Source organism: Panthera tigris, chromosome C1 (genome assembly GCF_018350195.1).
Source record: "Panthera tigris isolate Pti1 chromosome C1, P.tigris_Pti1_mat1.1, whole genome shotgun sequence".
Lineage (NCBI taxonomy): Eukaryota > Metazoa > Chordata > Mammalia > Carnivora > Felidae > Panthera > Panthera tigris.
In genome coordinates this window covers 191,989,495-192,004,109 of record NC_056667.1, presented here as the reverse complement: position 1 = coordinate 192,004,109, position 14,615 = coordinate 191,989,495, and the positions used below count along the sequence as shown (strand labels likewise).

General features: G+C 37.3%; 1 protein-coding gene across 1 annotated transcript in view; it reads right to left on the bottom strand.

Moving 5' to 3' along the window:
- PIKFYVE (phosphoinositide kinase, FYVE-type zinc finger containing) overlaps positions 1 to 14,615 on the bottom strand; it is an 81,504-nt gene that overhangs the window by 8,902 nt on the left and 57,987 nt on the right. The window contains 8 exon segments of the mRNA XM_042995219.1: positions 101 to 160; positions 2,932 to 3,096; positions 4,873 to 4,970; positions 6,051 to 6,134; positions 7,856 to 7,951; positions 9,923 to 10,043; positions 11,109 to 11,246; positions 12,325 to 12,385. Coding sequence (XP_042851153.1) covers positions 101 to 160; positions 2,932 to 3,096; positions 4,873 to 4,970; positions 6,051 to 6,134; positions 7,856 to 7,951; positions 9,923 to 10,043; positions 11,109 to 11,246; positions 12,325 to 12,385 — 823 coding nt within the window.

Sequence of the window (14,615 nt, the reverse complement as noted above, 5' to 3'; positions counted from 1 at the left end):
AACAGGATATTTATCTAGTATAAAACTAGAAGCCTGAAATAACAGTTTCCTCAATTACAGTCCCCGTCCCTGCACCATCAGTATTTTATCTCTTACTTACGTAGTTCCACGTGAGGATTTATGAGTTGTTTCTTTTGTGTATCTCCTCCATCTACCTCATCTACAAGGTTTAATATCGTTAGTTAAGCCAAAGTTTTAAATGGGTTACCAGTTCATTTTGTTTCCCCACCCCCCCCCCCCACACCCCCGACATAATAACAAAAACTAACAAGTCAACCCCCTGTTATCCTGGTCAAGTCACTCTCAAGCAAGTATTATATGTACAATTAAGCTTGTGTAGACTATTACAAAAATATAGGTACCTGTTGTATGGAAACCAATTTGACAACAAATTTCATATATTGAAAAAAAATATATAGGTACCTTTTGAAACATCAATTTTCATATGAAAAATGGAGAAATTCGGGTTGAAGAATACTTTTTCTTGTATTTGATGCCTCTGAGAGTAATATACTAACTCCGCTCTTACATCAAGTTTCCATTACTTCTTTCTCAGTTTATGACTGTCTTCCCTGTGTGTGCAATAATGCTTCTCCAACAGCCTGAGATGCTTTTTTTTTTGATGGATAATCTTTTTTTAATTTTAATTCCAGTGTAGTTAATATATAGTGTTATATTAGTTTCAGTTGTACAATATAGTGATTCAACAATTACATTACACGGTGCTCATCATGATAAATACACTCTTTAATCCCCCTCTCCTATTTCACCCATCCTCACACCCACCTCCCTTCTGGTAACCATCAGTTTGTTCTCTATAGTTAAGAATGTTTGTCTTTTTTCTTTCTTTCTTTCTTCATTTGTTTTCTTAAATTCCACATGTGAGTGAAATCATATGGTACTTGACTTTCTCTGACTTATTTCACTTAGGATGATAGCCTCTACATTCATCCATGTTGTTGCAATATATACATATATAAATGGTATAGATGCTACTTCTTTATCCATTCATCTGTTGATGAACACTGAGCTACTTCCATAATTTGGCTATTGTAAATAATGCTGCAATAAACATAGGGGAGAATATATCTTTTAGAGTTAGTGTTTTTGTATTTATTTTATTTTGTTTTTTATTTTTTAAAATTTACATCCAAATTAGTTAGCATACAGTGAAGCAATGATTTCAGGAGTAGATTCCTTAATGCCCCTTACCCATTTAGCCCGTCCCCCTTCTCACAACCCCTCCAGTAACCCTCTGTTTGTTCTCCATATTTATGAGTCTCTTCTGTTTAGTCCCCTTCAGTGTTTTGATATTATTTTTGTTTCCCTTTCCTTATGTTCATCTGGTTTGTCTCTTAAAGTCCTCATATGAGGGAAGTCATATGATTCTTGTCTTTCTCTGACTGACTAATTTCACTTAGCGTAATACCCTCCAGTTCCATCCACGTAGCTACAAATGGCAAGATTTCATTTTTTTTGATTGCCGAGTAATACTCCATTGTATATATATCCCACATCTTCTTCATCCATTCATCCATTGATGGGCATTTGGGCTCTTTCCATACTTTGGCTATTGTTGATAGTGCTGCTATAAACATGGGGGTGCATGTGTCCCTTCGAAACAGCACTCCTGTATCCCTTGGAAAAATGCCTAGTAGTGCAATTCCTGGGTCATAGGTAGTTCTATTTTTAGTTTTTTGAGGAACCTCCATCCTGTTTTCCAGGGTGGCTGCACCAGCTTGCATTCCCAGATGCTTTCTTTGTTATACGCTAAGATATATATACAATACATAAAATATACTAGTGTCTACCTCAGAGCAATTTTTTATATTTGATTTGTGTGTCTAGATCTACTCTAGTTATTACAAGTTTGGAACATACTTTAATAGTTAGAAGAAATAATCCTCTATGTCTCACATTTCAAAATTAGTTTTCTAAGCACCAATGTCTTCCAAGGATTACAGCCCAACAGAAGCCTACAGAATCCTAAACAGAAAGCTTAAGTACTAATGAAAATATATTATGCTATCTTGTAGACTATTAATTCATGATCTAACCCAGGGTCACCAAACTATTTCTGTAAGGGCTAGATGGTAAGTATTTCATTCAGTCAAAACTATTCAATTTTTCAATATAACACGAAAGCAGCCAGACAATAAGTAAATGAATGGGTGTGCTTATGTTCTAATACAACTTTACTTACAAAAACAGGTGAGCATGATTTGCCTATGCCTGGTCTAACCTCATATCCAAACATAATCAAGTAGACATATTTTAAAATATCAAAACGGGGGCGCCTGGGTGGCTCAGTTGGTTAAACGTCCAACATCAGCTCAGGTCATGATCTCATGGTTCATGAGTTCGAGCCCCATGTTGGACTCTGTGCTGACAGCTCAAAGCCTGGAGCCTGCTTCTGATTCTGTGTCTCCCCCTCTCTCTCCCCCTCCCATGCTTGTACTCTGTCTCTATCTCTCAAGAATAAATAAACTTAAAAAAAATTTTTTTTCAAAAAATAAAAATAAAATAAAATAAAATAAAATATCAAAACGAAGGCAAACATCAATGCCCTCAACCCTATAGAGACTGGAAAAGAAAGGAAATGTCTAAGGGGGTAGTGGAGTGAAAACATTTGAATATATACTGTGACTTACATGTTCTACGTGTGTAATGTCACTCAGTCCTAGTAAGCCTCAGAAGACATTGCTTTTGCCACTTTACAGGTATGGAGGAAACTAAGGATTTCTGATTCTACCACACAGTAAGTGACAGCAATAACATCTGGCCTCTATCAGCACCATGCTTTTTCCACTCTACCATACTGAGGCATGAGAAGACAGCGAATGTCTGAGTTTCAGCAGTAAGAATTATCTACTTAAGACTAGAAAGAACACAAGCAGCTAAAATAAGCTCATTTGGTTTCCTTTAACACACCTTGAGACTCAGCACCTTGATTCTCCGTCCCCTCCTTGCCCGTCTGCCCAACCTGGTAGTAAGCACTGTCTGCTCCACGTAAGGTCTCTCTTTTCTGGGAAGAGAGATCAGGGCTTTTCCCTGCTGTCCCTCGGAAGAAGGACAGCATTCCAGAAGTCTTTTTGGCTAAAAATAAAAGGTAACATATTCAGTACAGGTCACTACAGGTGAAAAGAGAAAAAAGATTTTCAACTCATTCCTTTCTTAGCAAGAACCCATTACACGAAGGTAATAACATTATTCCATAAGTTTTATGGGTTTGGGGGGGAGGTGGTTAGTCAAGCACTTTTATTATCAGAAACATAAAAGAAGAGCTATGTTCAGGTAGCTATATATCAAAATGAGAAATTCTACAGAAAAACAGAATTCAGAGTTAAAGGTAATATCTCTGTACCATTTGTGTTCCTATATTTTAACACAGCAAAATATAAGATTTTTTCAGCATTTTTCTGTATTTTTCTGAAATTAGTATAAGATGGCCAAAGCTTACATACCTTTTTTTAATGTATTTACTTGGGGTGGGGGGAGAGGAAGAGACAGAGAGGGAGAAATAGAGAATCCCATGCAGGCTCTGCACTGTCAGTACAGATCCCGGAGGCGGGGGGGGGGGGGGGGGGGGGGGGAGGTTGTGGGGGGAGGGAGGGGGCAGGGGCTCAATCCCACCAACCATGAGAACCATGAGATCATGATCTGAGCCAAAATCAAGAGTTGGACGTTCAACCGACTGAGCCACCCAGGCACCCTAGCTCACTGTAATTTTATTCCTGGTTTTGAATTTGGTATATACATATATATCATCTATGTATCATCTCTGAGCTTAGCATATATGATTCTAATCTTGTTCAATTTACCATCTATAAAATCCACATAAAATGTCATTCATAAAGTGCTTATTAGTTTAGGGTGGCAGACCCCATTATGGCCTCCTTAATATCCAAGCCCACCTTGTTCCTTGCTGAAAGAACTGCAATTCTGGTTGGGGTGGCAATGTGGAGAACCCCAGAAAACGAATCACGATTTGTATAAGCAATCAGGACAGCGCTGTTGTCCCTTCCAGGAAGGGGTGGTCACGAGATTCCTCACTAGCCAATGAGACCGCAGGGGAAGCCTCTGCATTCCTCATCACAGGAAACAGCTGCAGCTTATACCTACTTCCCTTCTCTCTGCCTCAAATGGAGACATGAACTGGAACATTCTGATCATGAGGAAAATTTAAGAGAATCATAAAGAAACTACCCCCTCTACTGTCATGACAGTGCTGACTAACTGAACCAATGCCAGCAACTGCCTGTCTCCGGATGTTGCTTTTTTAGAAAAATAAACTGTTATTTGGTTAAGCCCCAGTAGTCACTTGAGTCTTCTGCTATTTGTAGTGAATAGATTCCTGACAAAGCCAAAGAGATCCATGTTCAAATCCCACCTTCCAGCTACTTCTGTAATCTTGAGCAAGGTACTTAAGTTTAACTTTCTAAAAACTGAGGATATATACAATAATTCTTAGTAGTTATTATGGGGATTAAAGGACATGACACATGAAAAGTTCTTTTCACAATGCTAACAATACTGTAAAAACTTTTTTAAGTTTCAAAACACAAAAGTTTAAGTTTTTTAAAGCCACTCTTAGCTTGTATACTTCAAACTGAAAACTCTAAGGCAGATTCTGCTTCTTTTTGCAGGACCTCTGAGTTTCTAGAAGTTTCAAATCCAATAATCAGGTAAAGATCAAACGAAATCAAAGTATGTATAAAAGAGGGCATACAAAAATTTATTAACACGTATAATACTGTAAAGACCAGAAGTAATAAATTCTTGCCAGATGCTATTTCTTATTTAATGTTTTCTTCTTCAAACCATAATTATAAATAAAACTAATAATAACTACTCCTCTATGTATAATCTTACTTGGCTGTGGTTCTGCTTCTGCTGTACGGTTTGTCTGTCCTCCGCTGACCTCAGGTAATCTAATAGGGCTGCTGCTCTTTGGTCGGCTGTCCAAAGTACTGAAAAAAAAAAAAAAAAAAAAAGGAAAAGTTAGATTCATACTACTCACACAGAAAATGGTTCCTACATTAATTGACTCCCCACCTAACCCCACCCACAGTATCCAAAATTCAATTCATAAGTCATACAAACACAAGTTATAACACAGAAGAAAGATCTTCCTCTGAAGCAAAATGTTGTAACTATGAAAGTATACGGAAAATATATGACAGCAGAGCCTTTTATAATACCTTCCCCAAGTCCATTACAGCTATATTAGCACCTGTAAGTCAAACAATTACAGAAAATACCAATTTCGTATTTCTCAGTCTAGTTACCACATTAATAAATCAGATCAAATTGTGTCACATTAGTGAAAGTCAAAAACCTATTTCAATAAGAAAATAATGAGCCTACGACAATTTCTGTCTACATGTGTAAAATACCGAACATACTAAAAGAACCAGTTTGGGGAGGGGGGGGGTTGTTTTTAAACTATTAGAATGTTTAGTTATTATTGAAAATTCACAAGTAGTTTAAATTACAAAGTAAAGCAGTGGGTTACTAATTTCACAAGTTACTATTATTTAAATAAAAACAATAAGGAGAATTTAAAATGCTGAAAGTTTAAATCTGCAATATACACTGAACGTCTATGGCCATGATCAGAAAACTACTATCCAAAAGCACCGCTGAAGGCCTTTTGCTATCCTTGAATTTTGTTCTGTTAATTGTTGGCTAAAGTTTGAATGCCACTGTCGGTATCCTAGAAACTTTCATGCTGATAATAATATATTACAATAAAATTGAAGTATGAGCATTTAAAAAATGATGACATAGGGGCGCCTGAGCGCTTCGGTCGGTTAAGCCTCTGATTTCAGCTCAGGTCACGATCTCACACTTCGTGAGTTCAAGCCCCATGTCGGGCTCCGTGCTGACACCTCAGAGCCTGCAGCCTACCTCTGATTCTGTGTCTTCCTCTCTCTCTGCCCCTTCCCCACTTGCATTCTATCTCTCAAAATAAACTTAATAAAAATAAAGAACTAAAAAAATGATGACATATAGCCAAATTAAATAAATTCTACTCAATCACAGATTACCTATTTGTTGGAAGCCCTTCTTCGGCACTGTTCCGCTGAGTCGCTTTGGATAATTCCTCTAAGGCATTTCGGTATTCTTTACAACTTAGGGTAGAAATAGGTTGCAACATGTTAAACATTAAACTTCTCTTCAAAATAAATCATATACTTTAGAATAAGCTCTGCATTACAGAAATACAATCGTTTTGTGTACCCATAACTAAACACGTTTGAGTCAACTAACAAAAGTTATCAAGTAGAAGCTTCATGAAGAAGGTCATCTTCACAGATAATACTGCAAAATACAAACCAACACACTAACCAGTATCAATATCCTAAACGGTGATTGTGAAAGCCTTCGTATTAATATTTAGACCAAATATCTTCAGGAATACAACAGGTAATTTAAAGTATAAAACTTCAGACTTTAGTGTAACTGTGAAAAGGGACGTGAGAATGGTTTTCTACTCAGAGGTACTAAACTTTAAGAAAAAAAATTCAACTCTTAGACTAGCAGTCTGGGAGCCCTGATTTAGACAGATGTCAGGGAACAAGATAAGCATGTATTATTTTTCCAACACATTAGAAGAAAGTGACTTCTACTAGTATACTCCATTCCTAACAGTACAATAGGAATTTTTTATTTAGTTGGCTTTCTTACCTTTCTATCTATTAATGTAGCAAGACTAAGCAATAAAGTAAGAAGCAAATACTAACTTCATAAAGGCCAAAAGGCAAAAACAAAAAAAAAAAAAAAATTGTCATATGGAATCTCCTAAAGGAAAGAAATTCCTCATTACCCAAACGTGTGAACTCTAATAAATGCTAAGGCATATAAATCTACCTTGTTTACTTTTACATATCCAATACCTAGTATACCACATCTTATAGACATTTAAGTATTTGTTGAATAAGCAGCCTTCTTGTAAATAATATATAAAAAGAAAATTTTAAATTTCAATGTCTTCCAACAGAAAAAAAAATTTTAATTAAACATCTTAGATTATACTTAAACTAAGTTCTGTCACTACCAAGATATTGTCTGTGCTGTCTTTTTAGGGGTGCCTGGGTGGCTCAGCAGGTTAAGTGTCTGACTTCGGCTCAGGTCATGATCTCCCAGCTCTGTGCTGACAGCCCAGAGCCTGGAGCCTGTTTTGGATTCTCTCTCTCTCTCTCTCTCTCTCTCTCTCTCTCTCTCTTTCTCTCTCTGCCCTTCCCCACCTTGTGCCTTGTGCTCCATCTCTCCCTCTCTCTCTCTCTCAGAGATAAGTAAACATTAAAAACATTATAAATAAATAAATTAAATTAAAAGTGTTGTCTTTTTAGACAGAAGATATAAATACTTTTATAGAGGAATGCTTGTTTAAAACACATGATAAGTGTGGGCATGTAAGTGGGTTAAGGCATAGGAACGGCATTACTCTAGTAAGGAAACTACCTGCTACGTGTGGGAAGCAGGAAGGAAAGGAAGAGCACAAAAAGGAACTCAGACGACATAAGACGTTCTAGTATATCAGTAAGTAAACGTAAGGAAGGGATACACAGTAGAACAGAGAATGTTTAGAGGATATAAAGGTGAGTAAATAACTTGCCTAGTCAATTTACTAAGTAGAAGCTTGCTTAAGAATCATCCCGTTATTATCTGGGTACAGAATACACTTTCATACACAAAGAAAACAAGCTATTGTGCCCTAAGAATATGTATTTTTGTTTATATTTAACCATTCTTCCCTACTCTCTATAAAAGATCTCAACAATAAGATGGTTAGTAAATATACATAAAATATAAAGATCTAATCACAGGTGAAAAGTCCCATGAATAATACCTGAGAGCAAAAGCAATGATGGAGCTGGGCTCCTTCTCACAAACAGCAATGGGTACCCGTTCGTGTTCATACATTAAGTAGTGTTTATCTGGATCACTGTTCAAAATTTTCAAATAAATAAAGAAGAACAAAATTAGCAGAAAATCATATACACAAACCACTAACACATTATAAGTAAATCTCATGACAATTTTAAGTTAGGTAAATACTGCATAATTACAAGAATATAACTAAGTAAGCCAAAATGTATGTAGAATTTAACCAAACAGCCAAGGAAAATGTTATCAACAGAAAGTTTTTAAAGGTAATTGGAAATTGTCAGATCAGTTTTCAAATCGGAGGGTTCCGGAATAGTTACTCTATTCAACACTTTGCACGTTTCCAAGAGGAAATAATATAACACAGTTTCTACAAGACTTTTTGTTCAGGCTTATAGTAGAACAAAATCTTTCACACTTCTGCTATCCATTATAAATACTTTTTGAGATGAACACAGCTCCAAGTCTAGTAGTAGTCCAACAAGAAATAATATAACACAACCATTCTCCTATTTATCATATGGAAACTCAATGGTGTGACTCCATTTTAACCCAAATCTTGATCCCCTGACCTCCACCCTAAAGCTCCTAGGGAGGCATTCATTCATTTGTGTTAACAGCTATTTGCTGTGCCAGAAACACAGTATTAAGAAAAACTATTACTGGGGCGCCCGGGTGGCTCAGTCGGTTAAGCCTCTGACTTCAGCTCAGGTCATGATCTCGCGGTTTGTGAGTTCAAGCCCCGTGTCAGACTCTGTGCTGACAGCTCGGAGCCTGGAGCCTGTTTCAGATTCTGTGTCTCCCTCTCTCTCTCTGCCTCTCTCCCACTCACGTTCTGTCTCTGTCTCTCAAAAAAATAAATAAATGTTAAAAAAAAAAAAAATTAAAAAAAAGAAAAGAAAAACCATTACTAAGCACCTAACATGAACAAGATGTGAAAGCATCAAATAATCCTGCAAATAAATACAATCACTATCTGTGGTAAGCACCACGAGGGAATCATGAGAGCATGTAACAAGGAGACCTAATCTGGCTGAGGCAGGGAGCTAGTGGGGACAGTCTAAAGTTTCCCTGAAAAAGAATTCAGAGTAATGACAAAAGAAGAAAGTGAGGGCATGGGCAAAGGTCATACAATAGGAGGAACAACAACCTAGTCAAGAAACTAAGTCAAGTCTGAAGCAGAGAAAACAGGGACTTTCACAGACTGTAGTGTAAATCTCTACTTGTCCCCTCCCTGAGACGGTGAGCTCCCAAGAGCAGTGATTTTCCTTATTAATCTTGTTCTACATCCTGGGGCACTAGAACTGGCACTCAGTACACTTAAATATTGACTAATAAATTAATACAAAGTTAAGAACAAAGGTCTTATGAACAAATGTCTTATGAACAAATCCACCTTTTGGATGCACTTGTAGCAGCATACAGGAGCAGCATCTGATGGCTACACAGATCAACCAGTGGGGAAAAAACTCACAGCCAACCTGTTCTCTTTCCTACTCAGTGAGCCCAGTACAAACAAGATCACATGAAAATTTGTACAGGTCATTGTAATTCATTGACCGAAAAGTACCATGTCCCAGAAAGTTATAAGTCAGTACTGTCATCTTCATACACAACCAGCAGTATGTTTTTATGACCATGGGATCAATAGATGTAGCAGTATGTCTTTAATATAGATAGATAGACAGATAGATAGATAGGTAGATAGATATAGATAGATAGATATAATATTTATATATAGGTATAAACAATTATTTTCAGAACTAGTAATCTTAAGCATTAAGCAACATTAATGTTTTTCTCACCCATTCATCTACTATATGATGATGGTTGCTATATAATAATTCTATAAATTACATTATACCAAAAGACACTTCTTTTACTATGATGGAAATATAATTTGAGAAGTATGCATAATGTTAAATAAATATATTTAAATACGTAAAGAATAAATATTTGGAACGAGGTGTTCAAAAGTAAGTGAAAACAAAACAACCCAACAACAGCCACTGACTTTTACAGCACTTACAACGGAAATGGAATAGGGTTGTAGCTATTTCCTGGAAGCAAATTTGCAAAGATGGCTTTCATGGTTGATTTTTCCTTCACCTGGCTGTCTGTGGATCCCAGCAAATGTCCATCAAACACATCTAGGATAAAAAATATTCTACTTATAAGTTAATATTCAGAACAAGTAAAAAACAGTATAAAGTATCAACATTATTTCTTGCCAGTTTTAGAATACAGACATGTATTCACACCATAATTACCAATTATGGTACAAAATTTCTGATCTAGGAATAAGGACTCTTTGGGGACGAAAGAGAAAACAATAGTGAAGCATACATAGCACTGACTCCAAAGATCACACTGTTTTACATTTCACCCTCTCTGAAATTGGAACCATCCCATAATCGATGCTTTATCATTGCAGGGGCCGGGCAGCAGCCATGATGAAATTACTGCCTGAGCATTCGTGAACGTAGCCACTGCTCTTCTTATTATCACTTCAACTCAGTTATATGCACTGTGGCTGTGACATCGGAGTTTAACTGCAGTTTAAAAGTTATTTTGGGGGCACCTGGGTGGTTCGGTCAGTTAAGCGTCCTACTCTTGATTTCAGCTCAAGTCATGATCTCAAGTTCACGGGCCGCGAGGCCTGAATTGGGCTCTGCGGTCACAGCATGGAGCCTACTTGGGCTTCTCTTCTCTTCTCTCTCTCTCTCTCTCTCTCTCTGCTCCTCCCCCAGTCGCACACTCGTTCTCTCTCTCTCTGAAAATAAGTGAACTTTTTAAAAAATTAAAAACTCAAAGTTATTTTTAAAGTTTACACTACTTAAGTAGTTACTGCTTTGAACAGAAAGCAAGGAAAGAGAGAAACGAGGCATAAATTTGCCATTAGTGAAATAAAGTTGTTGTGGGAGAAATGGCTGCAATTTCTCTTATTTTCTTACAAGGCCAAAACCATGTGCTTTGTGGGACTCAAGAAAGTAATATTCCAGAAAACAGATGAAGCAGAATAACATTCTACTCCTTAGATATTCCTATGTCAAGGAGCGCCAACTGAAGAAGTGATACGGTAAAAAGCTGGAACTAAAATAGCACTTCCAGGAAAGATAAAACATACAAACTCTAAGAGATAAGAAAGCGTCGTATCAAAGCATTCACAGTGTTCTCTTTCGGATGAAGTACAGTAAAAATGACTTCAACTGTACCTTCGGAACTGCTGGCTGTATCGAGCTCAGGGGGCGCTCCCGCCAGCTGCTCAGGCAGGGCTTCCGGGGGGGTAGGCAGCTGCAGATGCGCCGAGCTGGCGGGGCTCTGGCTGGACAGGGTGGTCAGGAAGCGGTCCTCTAAAGAAAAACAGACTTCAGTGAGTCATTCAAAAACGCTGAGCCCATGTCTACCTAATAGGAATGTTTTTTAAATGCCAACTCATATTTCTACCTCCTAAACCAAAGAATTTTAGCTTCCTAAAAATTACTTAGGCCATTTTAGCACACATTTTAGAAACAGATACAGGGGCGCCTGGGTGGCTCAGTCGGTTAAGCCTCCAACTCTTGGTTTTGGCTCAGGTCATGATCCCGTGGGTCTGTGGGTTCAAGCCCTGCATCAGGCTCTGCGCTGACAGTGCAGAACCTGCTTGGAATTCTCTCTCCCTTTCTCTGCCCCTCCCCTGCTCATGCTCTCTCTTTCTCTCTCTCAAAATAAATAAACTTTAAAAAAAAAATGTTTTTAATAGACATAGATACAAATATCCAAACAGGTTACATGACTTGACCTCAGTCAGCTCTTAGTGACAGCACTGTGGCTGGCCACCCAAGTCTGATTCCTATCTAATATTCTTTACGACTAGACTATAACTGGTTACCTAAATCCCAGTTCATTCAATTTAATAGGGAATAAAATCAAGACACCATTGGAAGAAAAAAATCACGTGCTCATTCTCAGGGGGAAAGTTTACTGAATCATAATAGAAAAATATCAAGAATTATGAGCTGAGCTCACATTCCACAAAGACGATCCAAGAAAATGTCCCTACAAATTTTCTAGGATGGAACCAAGTTATTCAATGAAATACTGTGAAAAACAGCTTAGGTCTAGAAAAAGATTTTAGTGACATGAAAACAGAAATTAAACTTTCTAATATTTTTGCAGTGAAACCTGCTGACTTGGGAACAAGCAAAACAAAAATTCAATTTCCTTCTTTTCTTTGCTCTTCCCCCAACAGATCGTGTTATTTCTACCTCCTCATTGATCTTCTTGCAATATACTCTAAGATACACTGACAGTGCTATAATACAGGAAGGGAGAAAAAAGTCTGTAACAACTGCATCAGAAAATCTTCTCAAAATTAGCCATGGAAACAACTTCTAGACTAAGGAATCTCTTTAAATCCAGTGGCAAGTGATTACAGACTCCAGGACCCACCTTTTTCTCCGTTTTGAAGTCCTGGAGAAATATTTCGTGGAGCCGCATCCATTGCGCTTATCTGCAGAGAAGTAAATACCTTACTCTTAAGGAAACATTAAAATCACATTTTTAAAATTTTCTAACCTTAAGCCTCTTTTTTTGTCTAATTTCTTTTTTTTTTTTTTAATCAATTTATTTATTTTGAGAGAGAAAGAGAAAGAGCACAAGGGGAGGGGGCAGAGAAAGAGGCAGAGAATCCCAACCATGCTCCATACCACCAGCACAGAGCCTGATGCAGGGCTCAAACCCACGAACCATGAGATTGTGACCTGAGTCAAAACCAAGAATCAGATACTTACTTACGAGGGTCAGATGCTTAACCAACTGAGCCACCAAGCGCCCCTTATCTTAAACCTCTTAAGAATTAAGATACTCAGCTTTTGTTTATGTGAGTTATAGCTTTTGATTTTTACCTTATTAGAAATGAAAACTGGGACACCTGGGTGGCTCATTCGATTAAGGATCTGACTCCTGCTTTCAGCTCAGGTCATGATCTCACGGTTTGTGAGCTTGAGCCCTGAATCGGGCTCTTTGCTGACAGTGTGGAATCTACTTGGAATTCTCTCTCTCCCTCTCTCTCTCTCTGACCCTCCCTTGCTCTCTCTCTCTCCCTCTCTCTCGAAATAAGTAAATAAAACTTTTTTTAAAAAATTAAAACGGAGAAAGTTTTAGAATATACATTTATTAGTTCATTTTAAAAATAATAAACCCTTACATGTTAATGTAAACATTTAATTAAAAAATACCTATCAAAAAATTGGTAAAAGTGGCATTGTTTGACACTTTTACAAATACTTTAATGTCTAGCAGACAGCTAGATATTATCTCTGGCTTCTGCACTTCATCTATTGAGCTATATTATCATGACTGAACAATATAAAGAAAATCTAGCCTCACACAGATATGTAATTGAAAAAGGGAAATCTTGCAGAGACCTTGGAAGGAACTTAAACCCTCAGGAGTCCTTTAACTACACTCTGTGAACAGTGCTCTAAACAGTGGCTCACTTCCTAGCATTAAAGCATCTAAGAACTACTTAGGATTACCCATTAAACTTAGTAATCTTTTATTTTCCACTGGACTTACTCAAGTCCCATTACACATAGGTGAAATATATTTAGAATCACTATAAATCCTGTGTACAATTTGTTTACAAAGTCATTTCTTAGATGGCTATTTAGAACATTCTTAGATTTGCTCACCATTCCAGAGAGACCCCCGGCCACCCTATATAAAATAACCCACCACCACCCACTCCCTTAGCAATACTCTCCATCTCCCTTATTTTTTTCTTCATAGCCTTTTTTCCATTTTTTTAAAAAGCTTATTGTCCACTGGTTTATCATCAGTCTCCTCCTAATCAGACAAATGTTCCACAAGGATAGTAACCACGGCCTTTGTTCATAGCTATACGTCTTGAACCTAGAATAGTGCCTACAGTATTCAAAAACTAGTTATCAAGTGAAAATACAGGCAGTGCTACAGACTTTCAAATCAACTTTCAAGTCTTCAAAAAGATGATCATCTACTAAATGATTTTGTATTTTTAATTCTGCATGTACGTATTATAATCAAAGATCTTACACAACTAGCTTTGCAGTTTCTTCTGTGGGCAAATGGGAAGGCCATTAACAGTCTGTGTTAGCCATTAATAGCCCCAGATTACTTCGCAAATACTAATACACAAACCATCTTCAGTAACCCTCACTCTTACTCTCACCTAACTTTAAGGGAAAGTAATTCCTACACAGCTATGAGACAAAAAGGAAGAATTCATTTATGTATTTCTAAACAACACAAAGATCTAAGGCACTTGAATTTATCATTCCATGAAAATACTTCTCTACAGATATTATTATACACTTGTACAAAAAAAAAATTCTTTCAAAGTCCCTCATCGTATTATTAAGTCCTTATACTATACTGACATTAGTAACTTCTCTGTAAGTATGGTTACTTAGTATGATAGGCAGAATTCTAAGATGGCCCCGGAGAATCCTGCCCCCCCCCATACACATCCCCCATCCACTGTTACTCACACACTAATCTAAATACTGCTGTGAAGGGATTTTGCAGATGTATTCAAGGTCCCAAATCGGTTAACCTTCAAATGGGGAGAGATTATCCAGGCAGTGATCTGATCACACAAGTCCTTTCAAATCTGTGTCTAAAGGTCAGAGAAGAGGAACTAAGGAATCTGAAGCATGAGGATTCCATGCATTGTTGAAGGTGTGAAGATGAAAGGGGGC